Source organism: Chanos chanos, chromosome 5, assembly GCF_902362185.1.
Source record: "Chanos chanos chromosome 5, fChaCha1.1, whole genome shotgun sequence".
In the NCBI taxonomy this organism is placed as follows: Eukaryota; Metazoa; Chordata; class Actinopteri; order Gonorynchiformes; family Chanidae; genus Chanos; species Chanos chanos.
In genome coordinates this window covers 47,179,669-47,199,263 of record NC_044499.1, presented here as the reverse complement: position 1 = coordinate 47,199,263, position 19,595 = coordinate 47,179,669, and the positions used below count along the sequence as shown (strand labels likewise).

Below are 19,595 nucleotides of genomic sequence, written 5' to 3'. Positions count from 1 at the left end.
AAGGGCAGCAAGTGTGAAAATCTTTTCTGCCGAAGCAGCATGATTAAAACCATTTCCCTAAAGGACACCGACGCTGTGTGTAATCTGATTTGGGATTTAAACCCTCTTCGGTATATAACAGGTGCTTGGTCTAACTGGGAATTCTGTTAGGTGCGATGACAGCGAGATCACACTCGATGGCAACTGAACTTCGAGGATGTTCGGCCTTACTGCTCATTTCAGTGTCAGTTCTTGCGAGTTCTCTTGTCAGCAACAGGACTAATCAACACAAATTGTTGGTTGGGTTTCACGCTCCTCGAAACGCATCTTACCCGTTCAGTGCTGAGCGCCTGGGGTCTGCTATACAAATAGCTATAGACAAGATCAATGCCAACCCTTCCTTCCTTGGCAACTACACACTTGATTTCGTGTATGCAGACACAGACTGCAGAGCCAAAGCCTCGCTTGGTGCGTTCATTGATCAAACTTGGCGGGAAAATGTGTCTGCATTGTTTGGTCCTCCTTGTCCTGAGGAAGCAGAGGTATGGATGTTTCAGTACATGTTCAATTCTTGGTTGCAATCATGTATTATGTAATTATGTTTAACTTTAGCTACATAAAATGGGTTTTTTTTAATAGACTCTCTGGACATAATTTCCCTGAAGTAGCCTATATATTATTTGCTAAACGTGGAGATATTCTACAAGTTCATTGTTGTACTGTTTCAATAAGTTTTAGAACATGTTTTATCCCTTTAAACAGACCTACTTTATTTGCAGGTCACGGGGCTCCTTGCATCTGCTTGGAACATTCCAATGTTTGGCTTCGTCGGCCAATCACCCAAAATGGACAATGCCCTTATTTACGATACTTATGTCAAAGTAGTGCCACCGCTTAGAACAACTGGAGAAATCCTTTTGAAAACGTTGGAGTTCTTTGGGTGGAAATATGTCGGGATAATTGGAGGGGGCTCAGACACGAACAGGTGGGACAAGACTGATGCTCTCTTGACATCTGTGGAGCAGCAACTGAGAGCCAAAGTGACCGTCACGGCGAGCATCAAATTTGACACGAGCGTGCAGGAGCTTATTCACGAGAACATAAAATACATTTCAACGGTTGCGAGAGGTAGGTGAAAGGTCGTAATTATGATGATAAGGGTGTCAGTGAATGGGACGGAATGGAATTTGCTCCATGGTCCATGTCATTCATGGTTTCCTAATTGTATTTAACTATTGTTGTAAAATCCCTGTTGCCTTCGAGACTATTCAAATGATCGTAATGTGATGTTGCAATGTTCTGCGTAGTACGATCCCTGTGTTGTCAGATGTGACCATATGTCACAAAGTTCTAGTGAAATGTCGGTTAGGCAATGCAAGGTAATTAAGACTGTAGTGTACACGTATTCGTTATTTACGGTTCTACAGGTCTCTGTGTAATTGCGTCTCTCTCTCTCTCTCTCTCTCTCTCTCTCTCTCTCTCTCTCTCTCTCTCTCTCTCTCTCTCTCTCTCTCTCTCTCTCTCTCTCTCTCTCTCTCTCTCTCTCTCTCTCTCTCTCTCTCTCTCGAACATGTTCAAAAAAGAGAGAGAGAGAACTAAAAGAAAAGTAATGTATAACATGTTGCCAAAAAAGACGACAGCATAAATAGCAATCATAGTAAATTTGTTGATGGTATCAAACGAGAGATAAAGCAAAGACTGCATTTCTCTCCAGTGATTATAGTGCTATGCAATCCTGAAGACTCGACTGCTCTGATGCGTGAGGCAGAAAGGCAGGGTCTGATGAATGGACATTATGTTTTCATCCTTGTCCAGCAGTTTGAGGTCAGTGGCACTGTGGTGAGTAAGCTGTCAGAAAAATCGCAAATCAACAGATCTGTACACCACCATGTAAACGTCAGAGGAAGGATATGCTCCGGTTTTGTGCAGGTGCTACAAAATGACAAAAAGGTTTTGACAACATTTTCATCTGCAAATTTAAATTCATTGATTTGGAATGGTCTCTTTTATGTCTTCTGCTGTTAACTTTAATCAGTCTTGTCTGATTTTTTTAAGTTACAAAGTTATTAAAATGTATTTTCGCAGTATCTAGGTATTTAACAATGGCTATATTCATTTGATGTATTTGAAATGTATTGCTTCAGTGCCTCGTATGTATACTACAACATTGCTAACCTATTTTGAAAACGTCAACTCTTTTGGTGTCATTTGTCCTCGTCCTCAAGACACACACACATACACAGGCACACACACACACACAGGCACACACACATACATATCTACACAAGGAGTGTGGTATGACCCAGAAGTACGTTGTACACACCCCCACACACACCCACACACACAGATATGTGCACGTGTGTGCATGCGTGTGTGTGTGTGTGTGTGTGTGTGTGTGTGTGCAACATACATTTGTTCAAAAGAATGAGGATAAGAGAATGCAATAACCACACACTGGTCCTCATGATCCCAAAGGGTTCAGATGACAAACTTTGTCTTTCCAGACCTTTCTTTTGATTTAACAGAGCAGTGCACACTTAAAACATAGAGTAAATAAGTAGTTTTTTTTTTTTTAAGAACCTCATGATCTGCTTAAAGTCCAATTTTTGGCTTGAAATCTAACAGCAAATGTCACTATTATCTCTTCTGTTTGAGCAGAATAACCTGTGGAAGTGTGCTGTGAGTGACAAGAAGAACCAGACAGCACTGAGGGCCTTTGACATGGCATTTGTCATTGCTCAGAAGTCTTACCAAGGATACGAATACTATGATTTCTTTGAACAGGTCCAGAACAGGCTTACCGAAGCTCCATTTTACAGTAATCTTTCCTCTAATAAAGACGTGAGTGCTCCCTCCCAAACGAAATCTCTCAACCCAGTGTAGAGGACCAAAGTAGCCTGATAAGAATGCCTTGATGTCAGCAACGAATACTAAAACATTCCAAGAACATTCTGAAAATGGATTAGTAGAACAATGACATATTTTTTTTTTTGTGTACTTGTCTTTTACATATTCAAGGGAGACCCATTGAAGTTAAAAATCTGTTTCGCGAGGGAGAGGAGATCATGTTCTTAGAGTGCTCTTGGACTGTAACAAACTTCTGTCATATTATCAGAATATTTATTCGCGTCACTATGACTGCTCTGTTCTACCAGAAATCTGAAGGCTGTAGGATGTGAATGGAACTGGATTTTAAAGGTCAGTACTGTTAGCGATGGATAACGTTTGGATATTCGTTTCAGGTGAGTCCTTACTCCGCTTTTCTCCATGATGCTATGCTGCTTTACGCCATGGGTCTGAAGGAGGTCCTCAAAGATGGTCGAGACCCTCGCGACGGACGCGAACTGCTCAAGAGACTTAAAGACAAGAACAACATCAGGTTTTATGGTAACCTACAGCGGTGCTTTACATCCTCATTATTCTGGCTTCCATAAATATTTAGTGGAACCTCCATGTGCTCACAGTGGTTGTTTAACCTCCACTGTCCAGGAGCCTCAGGCTTAGTTCACTTTGATGAAGAGGGAGAGAGGAACCTGGACTATTCTGTATATGACCTGCAGCAGTCCGACGGCCTCCTGAAATTTGTGCCCGTTCTTAACTTTGACAGCCAGACTAAAACGCTCAAGTAAGGTTCATACTGGCATCTCTTCAAAGCTGTTATTTATCATCTACGTGTAAACATGTTTTATTATTATTTGTGAACATATTTGTTATTTATTGTTTCAGAGAAACACCTCAGTTTTCCAGTGTGATTTGGCCGGCGGGGAAGCGTCCGACGGATCGTCCGCCCTGTGGTTTCAGCAATGAACTGTGTGAATGGCTCCATAATGGTAAACCCAAATGAAGAAGTGGAAAATTAAAGCATACAAAACTTTGATTTATTTTTCTCTCATTTGCCATGATTACTTTTCACTCATGCCGTACATCTAGTGATTTTTATGTTGTCATCTTTGTTCGCCTAATAACTTAGTTATCTACACTTTTTTGAATTAAAAAAGTGCTGATTCACTGTTCAGAGCAGTATAATTGCAAGGATTCTGTGCTGATAGTGACACCTTGAGTTAGAGGACTGAATCACCCCAAAACCACTTTATATTATGTATCTTTAATAAATGTCCATTTAAATAGTGATGACTCATGTATTGTATATGTAATAGCCAGTTATACAGTTTGAGATTAGTAAATTGTAAGCTCTGTGTAAGTACGTATTATTATATTGATACACATACAATCCTTTTGCTGTACCTTTAATTTTGATTACATATTAAGAATATGTTGAAGCAGTTTTATACTAGCACCGTAGTTGCCATGCACTGAGCGAAAATGTAAAAAGACAGAAGGTACTGACGCCTGCATCATTTTCAGGTTGTGTTTCGTATTGCCAGCAGTCAGTTATTTATGACTGACCACACTCTGTGTGGTATCCATCAGAATGACAGTGATTAATCCTCTGTCTTTTATTGCTCACCGTTGCTATGACAACCACAGATATCTCCTTGCTGGTCCTGCTGGTGGCTTTGCCACTGCTTGGACTGTCAGCTCTGGCCTTCATCACACTCCTGACATTCCAGAAAATTCGCCTGCAGACCACCCTGGACGGGGCCCGCTGGTGGCTCATCAACTTCAGTGATATCACCATCATCAAAGAGCCAAAGGTAATGTAATCATAGACACACACACACACACACCTCACAAATTTTCCTCTCCCCCTCTTTCTCTCTCTCCCTCTGTCTCTCTCTCCCACTCTCTCTTTCTCTCTCCCGTCTCTCTCTTTCTTTCTCTCACTTTTCATACACACCAACTCCCACTCACTCAATCACTCACTCACTCAACTCGCAAGTCCATGCAACTATGAAACGACTCAGTTGTTTTCCATATTGCGTAGGACGTGAAGGCCCGGTCTTTAAGTACAACTCTCAGTAAAAGTGGGAGTGGAAGCTCCCATACCGTCCTCTCTTCTAACAGTTATGGCCTGCGGGACGGCAGTGGCAAAGAGACCATCTACATCACCATAGGCCTTTACCAGGTACATACATACAACCTCCTCATTAAAATAATGCAGAGTGTTCCACTCATTCCATCAGTTAGAAGTGGAAAGCACAAGAATGTTTAGTGTCCAGAACTGCATCGCGTGCTTCAGGGCTGAAATTATTGTTTGTAAATGAGATGATTTGTTAATTCCTATGAATTCTGTTCTCCCTGTTGTAAACTTCAACAGCTTTACAGTATTTTCATCAACAGAACAGTTCCGGAACATAAATATCAATCATTTTTCGACACATTTGATGTGAATATAGCTAACAAGCTGTGTGTCTCAGCATATATTCAAACACAGTGTTCTATTTAACACATTTACATCAAATATTTCTGTATATTTTGAACTTACTTATTTTATAAAAGAGGGAAATATCCAGAACATTCCAGTGCGCTGTTGGCGTATACCATGCCACATTTTCAGGAATTAAAAAAAAAATGGTGATGTTCATTCATGTTTTTCCTTATTGTACACTATCAATTTCATTGTTGTTTAGGGAAATCAGGTGGCCATCAAATATCTAAAAAATCAGGTCAGCTGTGATATCAAGAAACCGTCTATTCTTGCAGAATTTAATGTGGTAAATATCACTTTATTTATTTTAACTTCCATTTATTTATAGAATTTCTAGAACTGCAAGTGACTTATTATTGTCAAGCAAACTATGCCGCAAAATCCAATCAGTCAATTTTACTTATGACCAAAAAAAAAAGGAATTAAGCAAATGTCATCAGTTAATGTCAGGTCTGAGTTTGCACAAACTTTGTAATCAAGACAATGAGTTTACACAACTTCAAGTAAATTTTTTGTTTTTGTTAACAGTCCAAATCATGTTAATGATAAATTCTCTTTGTGTTGCACTAGATGAAGGAGTTGAAACACGAGAACTTGGTACAGTTCTTTGGCGTGTGCATTGAGCCACCTACTGTCTGTATTGTCATGCAATACTGCAGGAAAGGCAGTCTGAAGGTAAGTAATTCATTTTAAACCGATTACTTAGTCTACTTAAGCATGAAGTCGCTTGAGATCGCTAACGTTAACCCTGGTAAAACCAACCCAGTTTCGTAAAGGTTCATGTAAATTTGACGTCTATCGGTGAACTACTGTTACAAGTCTCTCATCTGTCCGGTCTCTTGGTGTTGCTCCGTCAGGATGTTCTCAGAAACAGTGAAATTGAGCTGGACTGGATGTTCAAATTGTCCTTTGCCTATGACATTGTCAATGTGAGTACACACAGAGACTGTCTGCATGTATTTTTAATATTTTATCAGTGAACAGTACAGTAAGTACAGTAATTTCATATTTTGTAAAAGTAAACATATTATTTGCCATTGGAATTTCACAACAAAATAACAAAATACTCACTGTCCCCTTCATGCGTTGTTAAAGGAAAATATTTGGAAAGTACATTTTTGTAGAATTGTATTGCATTATCATTATTATAACTCCTATCTATGCATTACTTACTAAAATGATAAATTGAATGCCGAGGGCCCTTGTGTGATCCCATGACCCTTCGCTGTATTATCCTCCTAGGGTATGGATTACATACACAAGAGTAGCTTGAAGTCTCATGGTAACCTTAAGCCCAGCACGTGTTTGGTAGACAGCAGACTGCAGGTGAAACTCTCAGGCTTTGGACTGTGGGAGTTCAAACAAGGGACCAGACATCGAGTAGGCCCTTTCGACGACCCCAATTATGAAGGTTGACTTACTTCAACTTATGTTGCTTCTTATGTTTTATTTCTTATTGTTTTATATAAAGTTCTTTGATCATGTTCCTTCTTACTATACGTTATTCAATAAAGTTTCAGTAGCACTGAGGAGCACATTTCATTGTCTGTGTATTGTCACGTTTTGTTCCACTCTTCTCGTTTTATTCTTCCAAAAGTTTGAGGCCACTGATTTTCTTAAAACTCAACACTTTAAATTGTCAGGTGTAACTTCAAGACAGTTCTGACCTGATTTTTTTTTTACTTTTTTATTCTTTTTTAAGATGTCCTATTTTTTCAGGCTGACAGTGTAATCAGAACTTAAGAGGCCAGTTAAAATTTAATTCATTTAAAATTCTATCGCTGATTCCAGAAATGTACTGGACTGCTCCAGAACTTCTAAGAGAAGTCTATGTCCCATTCAACGGCACTCAGAAAGGAGACGTGTACAGCTTTGCAATTGTCATGAGAGAGCTGATCTATAGCACTGAGGTCGGCCCATACCACGACCTTCAGCTGGAGCCAAAGGGTGACTCATACTATAATATAATAACTATATAACAACTCATAATATCCCACCTCCACTCAGGTGGAACAATATAGACACTCTCAGAGTTAAATTAACACGGCTGTGTTGTTGTAGACGTAAACGTTCAACTACGCTGACATGCCTCAGCTGCGGTTTGAAATTTGTACCACAGCGTAACAGTAAAAGTTATTATATTAGGATGTAAGGAAAGCAGTTGTTTCTGGCCTTAGACAATGTTCTGCACTACACTGTGACTCTGTCTGCACTAACATGCATTAACAGCGTGGTGTACTGTGTGTTTCTCAGAGATCATTAAACAGCTGAGGACACCTAAGTCAGGAGAGCCCCTCAGGCCGACGCTGTCTGCCCAGATGTGTGATGAGGGAATAATCACCCTGCTGAAGGCCTGCTGGAGTGAGAGTCCAGAGCAGAGACCACCCTTCTGCTCCATCAGGAGAGGGCTACGTGAGACCAGCCCAGACAGGTTCGCTGCCTTTCAGTCTCACCTCAAATATACGTTACACAATTACTCATACACCAATCATACTTACACAATTACTCACACATCCAAGACTGTATGTAAAACAACACAGAAATCTGGGACTCTGCATTAGTACCAGTAATAGTGGTTTTATAAGTCCATGGTCAAAATTGCAAATGGCAATTTAGCCAGATTAATTAATGCCTCAGATTAATTGTAGTTCAAAGCGGACTGATTTTTTTTTCAGCCATGCAAATATCCTGGATAATATGGTGAGCAAACTTGAGAAATATGCCAATCACTTGGAGGAAGTGGTAGAGGAGAGGACCAATCAGCTCACACTAGAGAAGAGCAGAGCTGACAAACTTCTGTCAAGCATGCTGCCCAGGTAAGAAATGGAGGGTCCGTTATGTAAACCTATCACGGCCTCTGGCCAAATTGTTTTGTCCTCAAAAACATGACCCTTCACTCTTCCTCTAAATTGAAAGGGTATGGCTGGGGTCAGGGTTAGCATGGAGGTTCACAGTTTGACCCTTTGGCTGTTGGTCTCAGGCAGCAGCCCGGGGGTCTGTGTAGGAGTGCATTCACCATTGTTAAATTAATTCTGAGAATATTTATATTGCCCCATAGTGGTATGGGAGGACGTGGGGAACAACTACAAACTCAATGTGCTTTTTTTAGTGCACTTGACAAACGAGGAAGACCTCTGACTTCAGTTTGAATATGCTAATCAAGGCTATTCAGCAGATGGTTTTTAACAGCAAGCTCTTCTTGTGAACTGAGTTGTAACTTTCCATCCAGGTACATTGCCGAGCAGTTGATGGCAGGGAAGTCAGTGGAGCCAATGAGCTATGACATGGTAACCATCTTCTTCTCTGATATTGTGGGTTTCACGACCATGTGTTCAGTAAGCTCTGCCTTAGAGGTCGTCACGCTCCTCAATGACCTCTACAGTCTGTTTGACGAGATCATCAAACTCTACGACGTGTATAAGGTAACCGCTTTAGGAAACCAAATTTGAACTGACATTGTGTATAGTTCATTTATAAAAACTGGCTTGAAAATTGAGACCCTGAATAAACTATGTCTGAATGTTGCACAGGTTCAAAACATCTGAATTGCATGCAATGCAGTATGTCACATTAGAAAAGAATATCACGGACATGTTTGTGCTATGGTATCTTTGATAGAAAAGTTCAATGATGTACACATGTGGATTTTAACAATGTAAGTGGTTGAACTGTGCTTTGCTACACCGGTTTTCCTGTTCGTAAGGTGGAAACTATAGGGGACGCCTATATGGTGGCAAGTGGTCTACCCCTCAGTAACGGCAATCAGCATGCAGAGGATATCGCAACAATGGCCCTTCACTTCCTCTACGCCATTAAAAAGTTTAAGATCAGACACATGCCCCATGAGAAACTGGCTCTTCGCATTGGCATCAACTCTGGTACTGTATTAAGACTGACATTGTGAAGAGTGTGCTGTGGGCTTATGCGCACAGTGAAAATGAACTATTTTTAAATTAACTCATAAGAGGGTTTACATGATTCGCACTGGTGAACGTGGATTTTAACACTTTTGCAGTATTAAGAAAAATCAGCGATCTCTAGAGTAAGTGCAAGTGTGAAAGCTCTGAAAAACAGCGCCCTCTGGTAAAAAACAGTGACCCCGTGAGTGATAGGGGATGTAAAATGATCATGATTTTCAAATATTTAAAATCTGATGCGATGTTATTATAGTCTATGACAGTCTCACTAAATATTATTAAATACATTTCACCATACTAATGCTGAAAATGATAAAAATGAGTTTACATGACTGTAACATGTTACATTTAGCATATACAACATGTTTTCCATAGATCATAATAATGTTGTGACAGGTGGAATGGGTTATTGTGATGTAATACAAAAATCATTGCACATAAACATATTTTAAAAACATCTAAAACATTATTTACCTTGTTTTTCCCTTTGGAACTACCACAATATCTTTGAGCAAGATGCATATGTTAACAGACTAAGGCATCAGTGCATTCAGTTCACACCAGTTCACATACGCTCATTTTGTTTCTCTCACACTGACTCAGGCCCGGTGGTGGCTGGAGTGGTGGGTACCACCATGCCCAGGTACTGTCTGTTTGGAGACACAGTGAACACTGCATCCAGGATGGAGAGCAACAGTCTTCGTATGTATCCTGACCAAAATTATATTTATACTTCCAAACAATGGCTCATATAGACTAAAACTTTATTCTTAATCCAAAGTTGAATTAAATCAAGACCTAGTCCTAATATAGAAAAAGACAGAATGTTTTAACAGTGGGCTGGGATTAAGAGTGAGAAGTAGCCTATAGTGGTTGGAAATGAAAAGTGGAACTGTGAGAAGCTGGATGTTAATTGTCATCGCTCTGTTCCTTCCGACCTGTCCCACTGCAGCATTGAGGATTCACGTCTCTCAGAGCACAGCAGACATTCTCAGGGAGATTGGATCTTTTGAGCTGGAGGAGAGGGGAGAGATTGAGATAAAGGTAAAGATTTGTCATTTCTGTTAAGATATTTGGGCTTTTGTTGTAGATACAACGCGACTCGTGACCTCATGTGTAACTCACTTACCCACTCACTCACTCACTCAATCACTCACTCATTCACTCACTCACTCACTCACTCACTCACTCACTCACTCACTCACTTACCCACTCACTCACTCATTCACTCACTCACTCACTCACTCACTTACCCACTCACTCACTCACTCATTCACTCACTCACTCACTCACTTACCCACTCACTCATTCACTCACTCATTTCACTCACTCACTTACCCACTCACTCACTCATTCACTCACTCACTCACTCACTCACATACCCACTCACTCATTCACTCACTCATTCACTCACTCACTCACTCACTCACTCACTCACCCACTCACTCATTCACTCACTCATTCACTCACTCGCTCACTCACTCACTCACTTACCCACTCACTCACTCATTCACTCACTCACTCACTGACTTACCCACTCACTCACTCACTCATTCACTCACTCACTCACTCACTCACTCACTCATTCACTCACTCACTTACCCACTCACTCACTCACTCACTCACTCACTCATTCACTCACTCACTCACTCACTCACTTACCCACTCACTCACTTACCCCCTCACTCAATCACTCACTCACTCACTCACTCACTCACTCACTTACCCACTCACTCGCTCATTCACTCACTCACTCACTCACTCACTCAATCACTCACCCACTCACTCACTCACTCACTCACTCATTCACTCACTCACTTACCCACTCACTCACTCACTCAATCACTCACTCACTCACTCACTCACTCAGTCACTCACTCACTTACCCACTCACTCACTTACTCACTCACTCACTCACTCACTCATTCACTCACTCACTCACTCAGTCACTCACTCACTTACCCACTCACTCACTTACTCACTCACTCATTCACTCACTCACTCACTCATTTACCCACTCACTCACTTACCCACTCAATCACTCACTCACTCACTCACTCACTTACTCACTCATTCATTCACTCACTCACTCACTCACTCACTCACTCACCCACTCACTCACTCACTCACTCACTCATGTTTAGCCCCTCTGCACATTTGCAATGATATCTCCAGATAGCCTGCAACTTCCAACTTCATTCAAAGTTTTCCTGAAACAACAGTTTCTGCATAACATTCACCTCTATTTCCACCTCAATAGACCAGATACAACATGCAAAAATACTGAACTGAAAATGGACTAAAATCTCCCTGCACTCTCCAGTGCTACCTCAACACCAGAAGAAATGCGCATACTAGTGGTGTTCAAAATGACTCATTTTAGCCATTTGTTTTGTTATGTTCATGCTATGTTTCATGCTAAATCAATAATTGTGATTAATCACTGTAATACGTATAATAACATGAGGAATACATTATTACATTATTTAGTCTAAACATCATAATCAAAGTAGTCCACAAAAATACCATCATTTACTAAACTGTTCCACGGTGCTTCAGGTCGACTGAGGACATTTCACACTGTCGTCTAGACTAGTCTTTGACTCTTTCGAGTTGTATGAAAGCATTGTTCTGGGAATGACTCAGTTCTTCAGCTCAGTTGGGGGCATTTCAGGTCACATAGTCGGCAAAGTCACCGAGCCTTTTGTGCCAGTGTACTAGAAACTTATGAGCAATTCCTCGGGTAAGTAGGGGGTGTTGCGAGGTTTCGTAGTCAGCAGTTCTTTTGCATTATCCCACACCAGTAGCATTGTCACTGAATCTTTAGTGTCTGTTTTCACTTTACTGAGAACCTGAACCTGTGTTTGGCATCTCCCAGAGCCAGTCACACGCTGTAGTCAATGGTAGTCACCATAGTCAGTGTAGTCACTTTAGCTTCTGTCCTTAGGTGGCCAGTGGGAGGTGCTTAGAGTCTTTTTGCGTCTCAGCCATTGGCTAGTCGTTGTAATGAACATAGTGCTGATACGGTTGTGTGAGAGGCAGCTACATGAACAGCCTATCATAATATCAACTGAAGAGAGAGCTAGCAGCTGACTGACACTCATGTTTGCATGTGGGAAGAATAAATGTTTGAGACCAGTGATTTAGTACATTCAGTACACTTACCAGCCTGAATCTGTGGCATGGAGCTAGGTATGGAGGATGAATACTGTCAGAGCACTAGGGATACTTTGCATCTGTGACACTATCTATCCTTGTTTTTACATCTTTCAGTATAACATCAGCAAATTCTGGTTACACAGACACACTCACACACACACACACACACACACACACTTCTTTCTGTGTCATATTGATTCACAATCATTAATAATTTGAAAGTGTTAAATCACATATTGATGAATGGATTAACTCTGAACACATCTGTGCGTTTATTTTAGGGCAAGGGCTTGCAGAAGACCTTCTGGTTGAAGAGTAAAGAGGGCTTTAAATTCTCTACACCTCCGCAAGCCAGTTCTGCAGTTTCAAGTCCCCACACGCTTTCAGAGGTAGGGCAGGTCTGAGACCACTGCACTAGCTTTAGCATGAGTTTAACCCCTGCTGTGTCATGCTAGTGTTAGCAAAATGTAATCATTTCTGGGCACTGTCCTTCATCACCCCTGTTCTTTCCTTCATTGTTAGGATGGAGTTAAATCAACTATGACAATGGACTCAGAGAGCAAGGACAGAGGAAAAACACACAGGGCCCAGACTTTGATCTGGATATCTGAGGCGCCCACTCTAACTGTACCAGAAGTGTGAAGACCAGACCAGTTCCTCTCTGTCTCCCTACCTCCTCAAACACAGCGGTGCCTTTTCAAGTTTAGTTTTTAAACCAGCTGAGTAACCCAGGCAACCCCGAGCAGCAGAGTTTCCCCCAGGCAAGTGTGGTACTCTAAATATACTTTGATAATAGCTTATCCCATAAAATGTCTTTATAACACATTTATAATACGAAGTGAAGAGACGAGATAAGAACTTCACAACGTTTATTTTATTGCATTCAAAAAGATGCTTTACTGCAACATGTTACGGGTTTTAGACACTAACATCTGTTACAGGGACTTCATTAGCACAAGGAGTAAGCACAAAAAAAAAAGCCCCAGAAACTCCCTACTTTAAGTAAGTCCTATGCTTCAAGTATAACAATTCACAAAAAAAAAAAAAAACAGTTTGGATGTGTGAGATTTATATCTAAGAGTGTTTAAGAGGAATGAATGGGCACACTCCCTGAGATGCGTGTGTGTGTGTGTGTGTATGTTTACACAAGTTTTATCATCCATGACCTCGGTGATTCACGCCCATTGAGGAGTTTAAAACCCTTCCTTTAGGAGTTGTTGCAACCCAACAATGCATTCAGCAGGAGTACACACAGTACACATAGCACGGTGCCTGTAGAATATGAGGAGGGGAAACAAAAAAAACAAAAAGACAAAAGTCAAACTCATAACTTAAAGTGAATAATATGATTCATACTGTACTGTACACCTGTAATCAGTACATCACTGATTAAAATGCCCTCCAGCAGTTCCGAAAGTTACCTGAAAAACTCTTTTTACAATGAGAACCATTTTGACTGTTACACATTTGTCTTGTTTTTAAGAGATAAAGTCCATTAGATATGGTCAAGATGAGCATCCTAATTGTATTAATTTATATTTCTGTGTATAAACAAAATTCACAACTTTGAATTAGATTTGGAGATTATTAAAATTTGGCTGTATATATTATTAACTGCCATTCTTGGTTACCTCTTTATATTACATTTTTTATTAAAAAAAAAAAAGCTTGATGATTACCGCCAAGATGTGTGTAACTGGAGGAGTGTTGTGCTGTAAAATATTGGGACGAAAAAAAGTAAACATTAAAAAATGTTTTGGGTTTTTTTTGTGACATTTTGTGATTTAAGATATAAAGTGAATATAATCTTTGAAACATACGTTACCTCTGACTTGAAACTCCATTGTAAGAATGCCTCCGTTAGGGTCCAGCTCAGGTTCTGATAAAGCACTTCTTGAGGCACAAGGTGTCTGAAAGCGTAAAGAGTTTAAAGAGTTAGAGTGATGGTATATTCTCTTATTATGTTTTTATGAATATTAACTGTTTATTTATGCACTTACTGGCTGACAGTACAGTTTCTCTCCATCACATACTTGGATGTCACAGTGCAGCCAGACAGTGGATACCTTTTCCAGTCGTTGAAAGCGGAATGAATTGAATTTGAACATGGATCGACTGTCCTTGGCATTCTCAAATATAGTCACCGTACTGTCAGAGGAACAACTGGGAACAATTGAAGACATCATGAGCTTTACATTCCGATATAGCACCTCTACACACACACACACACATATGCACATATGTTTCTTTGATTTTTGATGTCCTGCCTTCAAATAAGGTATGTGGAAATTGTATTTGTGTTTGTATATTAAAGTCTCACCTGTTTTTAATTAGATTCCACCGTTTTCGATCTGTAGAGTAAGGAGTAGGTGTTGCCCAGCAGTTTGTTATTACGACTTTGAATCTGGAAACATGGGTGAGAGAATCAGTGCTTTTGCACTGTTACTGGAAATCTCTTCACAGACAGAAGAATGTCTCATAACATCTAAACACATCTGGTGACTGACCTGTTGCTCAGCCCCTTCGCCTCAATCCCAATGAAGACCTCAGAGCCAATCTCTGATGTGTCAATCACATAGGGAGCATCTTTGGCATAGAGAAACTTTGAGTTCTGCAGATGATGAAAAAGACTCCTTCGCAAATGATGTTTAAAATAAGTTTGGTCAAGGATTTGGTTTAAATCTCCACTGAATCAAATGCTTTCTCTCACATAAAAATAAACAACCTAAAACCAGAAACATGACACTCGTAACCTCGACAAATAAATTTATCCCATGTAAGTGACAAGTACAATGATAGGGTCATTTTTTTTTCTATGTTTTACAATATTTAAATCTTAGAACAATAACTGAATGAAACTCATTTAAAAAGTACTGATCGGTTCTCTTTTACACAGTCATCACTACTCGTCTTTTCATGTCATGTTCTCCCTGCACCAAGGAGTTTGAAGAGATTTGCAGTACTCACCGTGAATACGTTCATAGACAACTGAGACTTAAAAGAACCTAAACTCCCGTTGTTGACATAAACTGTTGCCACTCTGGAAAAAGCAGAGGGTTTAGTAAAAACGCTGCAAGTCTTTTGGGTCAGAATGCACAGGTTATTTAAAATCATCTCTCTCGAACGATCACCGTCACCGAGCCTACCTCTGACTGAAGACCGCGTTGTTGACCAGGTAAGCCGCTCTGTACGTGCAGCTGAACGTGTAGTTGACCGGTTGGTTTCTGACCGTCAGCGACGAGTCGTTGGACACTATGGAGTTGTAGAAAACATACTTTGGGTCTTTACCTCCAACATACTGAAAATAAGAGAAAAATAAAAAATCATGACATTTTAATTCTGAGTTTTAACTTATGGCATACATAACTAGGCAGCACATATCCATGGATTAAATGTAAAGCATAAGCGACTACTTCAATGAAAGACTGGCTGTTACACACTAAGGAGTCTCACCTCTGAGAGGGTCCCGCAGTAGGAGTGGTTTTTGGGAGTCAGGTCGGGGATTGTAAAGCGGTAAAATCCTGGGGTGTTGACGCCTGTGTAGCACACACCCCCCAGAGAAAGCTGAGCAATCTCCCAACCATACGGGCACTCCGGAACATTTGCAATGATGGCATTGGGAAAACATGAGACCATAACATAATCTGTAAAAGTAGAAGGGTGTTGATATGTTTTCAAACGCACATATCACATAAACAAACATAAACCTTCTGTTAAATCCTCACAAAAACACTGAAAAAAAAAAGTTCACAGCTCTTTTGCAAACTTCTGCCTGGAAACGTGTTATCATAATTTGTTACAGCAATTTTATTATTTTATTATCGATTATAGTGGGTTTTTTTTCATTCATATTACAGATAACTTTCTCACTCTTAGTGATAATTACCAGCTTTTTGGGGAGCACATGCCCACGCCAAGGGGAGAAGAAAGAAGAGAGCTCCAATACTGGCCATTTTCCAAAAACACTCTATACACCTACAAGAGAACAGCAGACGGTTGATACTCTCAAAAATGCCACATAGGTCTATCTGTGACATCTTCTTTAAGATGTCTTATCACTTAATGTTTGTATTATTATGCAAACAATCCTGCCCCATGCCCTCAAGGAGAAAACCAAATTAATACAAAATGTGTCGTTTACAGAAGCAAAGCATAATTTCAAAGAAACGTATTTAAAAATACATTACCCGAGAGAGGTTATGAAGAATACTTTGACTTGGTTTTCAGGGAGAAGGTTCTCATCATCTCAGTGAACTCCGGCCACTGAGGGGAGAGTCAGCGTAGAGTTCATTTAAGTCAGCCCTGAGTGATTATATAGTACGACAGGTAAGAGAATCCCCCTCTTCTTCTTCTTCTTCTTCTTCTTCCTCTTCTCCTTCTTCCCCCAGCCACCTGTCTAGAGGGGCCATTAAGTGATAGTATTGTGAGCCATAGCACAAAAGATCCCTGTCTCTGCCAAACATTGACTTTCAAATCACCAGCCTCTCGTGGGATGAGCACCTCTCTCAACCTTAAAACAGCAACATTGTTCATTTCCCCATCCCATCAAACCATTTTCACGTGAAATACATTAAATGTCATAAAAGCCATTACATGCCGCTAAGTGTCATTCTTGGACGTGTGTGGTGCTTAGCCACTGATATGAATACAGTCTAATGCTCTCGTTTCTCTCTCCCCTTCCGAGGGTTTGGCAACCATTCAAAGATCTCTGGAATGATGAGTTGAGATCTGAACTATCAAGGAATGTTTCCCTTTCACACACAAACTCTTATGTAATGTCCATCAGTCAAACTGAGTCAGCTGCGTTTGAGGTAGAGATCTGTTTAAGATGTTACCTAACAGTTCCCACTGTGTCTGTGTCTGTCTTACAATGGCCTTGCACTGGCTCTGTCATCAGGGTCATTCTGTTTCAGCGTGGAGTAACTGAAACTGTGTTTTTGTTTTCAAAAGCGTGGTAATGGCCCTTTCATCTTTAATCTCATTGATTTAAGGACATGCACGGGAGGGTGACAAGCGACGCTTAGGAATTTAAGCGGGCCGTTGTTTTGATACTTTGCACATTTCCTTTTCATAAAAGCCCAGTATGACAATTTATAATGTCAAGTAAAGAGGTGAATTACCAACCAGACTCTTCCACAGAATGAATTAGACTGATGATTGATGCAGTAACTGACAGGTAAAGTACTTATCAGCGATAATAACTGATCAGTTTTCCTCTGTTTAAAATGTAGACTTAAAAAACCAGCCAGAAACAAAACCCATTCATGTGACAAAACGCATTGTCAGGACCTTAAACATGACTGTGCTGACGGTTTATTCCTGAACCATGATGGAGAATCTGATAAGATACAGGTATTGAAGCAGGGGACAAAAGTCTGCCCAAACGTGATAGCGCCATTCACAGGGATTCTGTTTCAGTCACAGAAGAGAGTCACAGAGACATTGTGAGAGAATCAGCATTCATCCCCAGACTAGGTGTCTCCCGTTGGTATGAAAGTCGTGGATTGTGTCTTTAAAAGTGGGAGTGACGGATAGAGGAGGTCAACGGGGTCTCCTAGCGACAGGCGTGTCTATGCTTTTAATACTCTTGAAACAGAATTGTCTCACAGTAATCCACCACGGACAGACACGTTTAATCCGTACAAATTGTGATTTCTTTATTTATGGAAACTGAACTCATTGTTGACATGAAAATAGAATATATTCTTATTTTGCAGTGACATAATCACAGCCCAGAGTGACAGCCCCAAGGACAGACATCTGGCATGCCTGTGATTTTTTTTTTCATCTGGTTTTCTTGTTTAACATGATAATAAATGGCTTATGGCCCATTTATCTAATGACTAATACAACACTTTATTTCTAATTCAAGAACAGTCAAAGAGAAAACAGGCAAATAATTTCAACAGGCTGAAATAAAAATGGAGGCGGCTAAAACACACAGTTTTTTGATACAGTCTCATTAGAGCAAAGTAATGGTGCTTTCACAGGTGCGCTGGACAGCATTAACATCAGAATGGAACAGGCCATTGGGATGCATTAGAGCTGAATGACTAAGAGATAACTGGAGCTGTTTTAGATCAACCCTTACAGCCTTGGGCCAGGGGGTGGCTAGTGTTACAGCAAACAACATAGCTGACAAAAGACTCATCTGAGAGATTTCATCATATTATGTAACTTTGGTGCGCAGAACATAGGAAAACTACTCTGCTCTGTGCTGTGTGCCTGTGTGGATGTGTGAGGAACCCAGACGCCAGACACTAAAACTCTCTCTCTCTCTCTCTCTCTCTGCCAAAAGCTGACATAAAGAATCAAATCCTACCTCCATTGTGTCCATTGTAGGAGAACCCTGTCTTGGCATGGCTTGCAAGTTTTCTTTGAAAAGGTCAGTCTTGCACTCACAGGTTCTGAAGAGCAGAAAACCAGTGGTGCATTTGAATGAGGAGCTGGGAATTCTGCCCAAACTCTGTGTTATAATCAACATAATGCTCTGCATTTAAAGGTGCAGCAATTTCATTTGTTCAGTCTGGTCACATTTCACTGCTAATCTCCACGCTTAGCGTTTTAATGGTCAGAGCTATGGTTATAAGTTCACAATGCTTGAAATCCTTTTACTGATCTTAAACAAACCATAAAGAACATGGAGACATAATTGCAAAATATTTCGGATAACACACGGAGAGACACTTGATCTGAGCTACAAACCCTCATATCAACCTATTAATGTATTACATAATGACATTTTAGATTAGCAAATTTGGCTTATTCACCAGCCAAACCGCCTAGATATCCTGCATAGATCTGTATCTGAGCACAGTATGAGTCGGACGTCCAAGTCTATCTCACTAGCATGATAAGCATACTTTAAACTTAAGACTGTTCTGACATCATTAAGTAAGATTTTTCAGAGATGAAAGTTTTTATATATTTTACGATGAAAGAAAATCAGATAGCATCGGCCATGTATTTAACAGCGTTAACTGAACAGAATACGATAAGTTACGTCGTTGCGCCTTCAAAAGATGAGCCCCGCTGAGCAATGATGTAATACACATCAGAAAATGAATTCAACACAGTAGCAAATTACTTTTACACTGAGTATTAAATGTTAAGATGTCGCTTATTTACAGAAATACAAGATCTGAGAGGATATGTTGTACATCCTCAAAATTATTCAAGGCTCAGTTGTTGTGAAGTAACTGTACTGTACT

The 19,595-nt window shown here is 40.3% G+C and overlaps 2 protein-coding genes across 2 annotated transcripts; one reads left to right on the top strand and one right to left on the bottom strand.

The window, feature by feature from the left end:
• Window positions 1–176: 176 nt before the first annotated feature.
• On the top strand, window positions 177–12,788 carry gucy2g (guanylate cyclase 2g). The gene is made up of 21 exons (XM_030775120.1): window positions 177–521; window positions 759–1,107; window positions 1,694–1,803; window positions 2,638–2,820; window positions 3,222–3,366; window positions 3,469–3,604; window positions 3,706–3,809; window positions 4,468–4,634; window positions 4,865–5,005; window positions 5,511–5,594; window positions 5,879–5,983; window positions 6,166–6,237; window positions 6,551–6,719; window positions 7,100–7,255; window positions 7,562–7,739; window positions 7,984–8,124; window positions 8,538–8,730; window positions 9,012–9,186; window positions 9,829–9,927; window positions 10,178–10,269; window positions 12,666–12,788. Exons 1-21 carry the CDS (start codon window positions 177–179, stop codon window positions 12,786–12,788), a joined length of 3,267 nt encoding a protein of 1,088 aa, XP_030630980.1.
• An 803-nt stretch (window positions 12,789–13,591) lies between these two features.
• On the bottom strand, window positions 13,592–16,337 carry tectb (tectorin beta). The gene is made up of 10 exons (XM_030775119.1): window positions 16,271–16,337; window positions 15,838–16,028; window positions 15,531–15,682; window positions 15,352–15,424; window positions 14,892–14,995; window positions 14,705–14,788; window positions 14,385–14,547; window positions 14,210–14,294; window positions 14,064–14,096; window positions 13,592–13,656 (listed from the first exon to the last, which is right to left on the bottom strand). Exons 1-10 carry the CDS (start codon window positions 16,335–16,337, stop codon window positions 13,592–13,594), a joined length of 1,017 nt encoding a protein of 338 aa, XP_030630979.1.
• Between the last annotated feature and the right edge of the window lie 3,258 nt (window positions 16,338–19,595).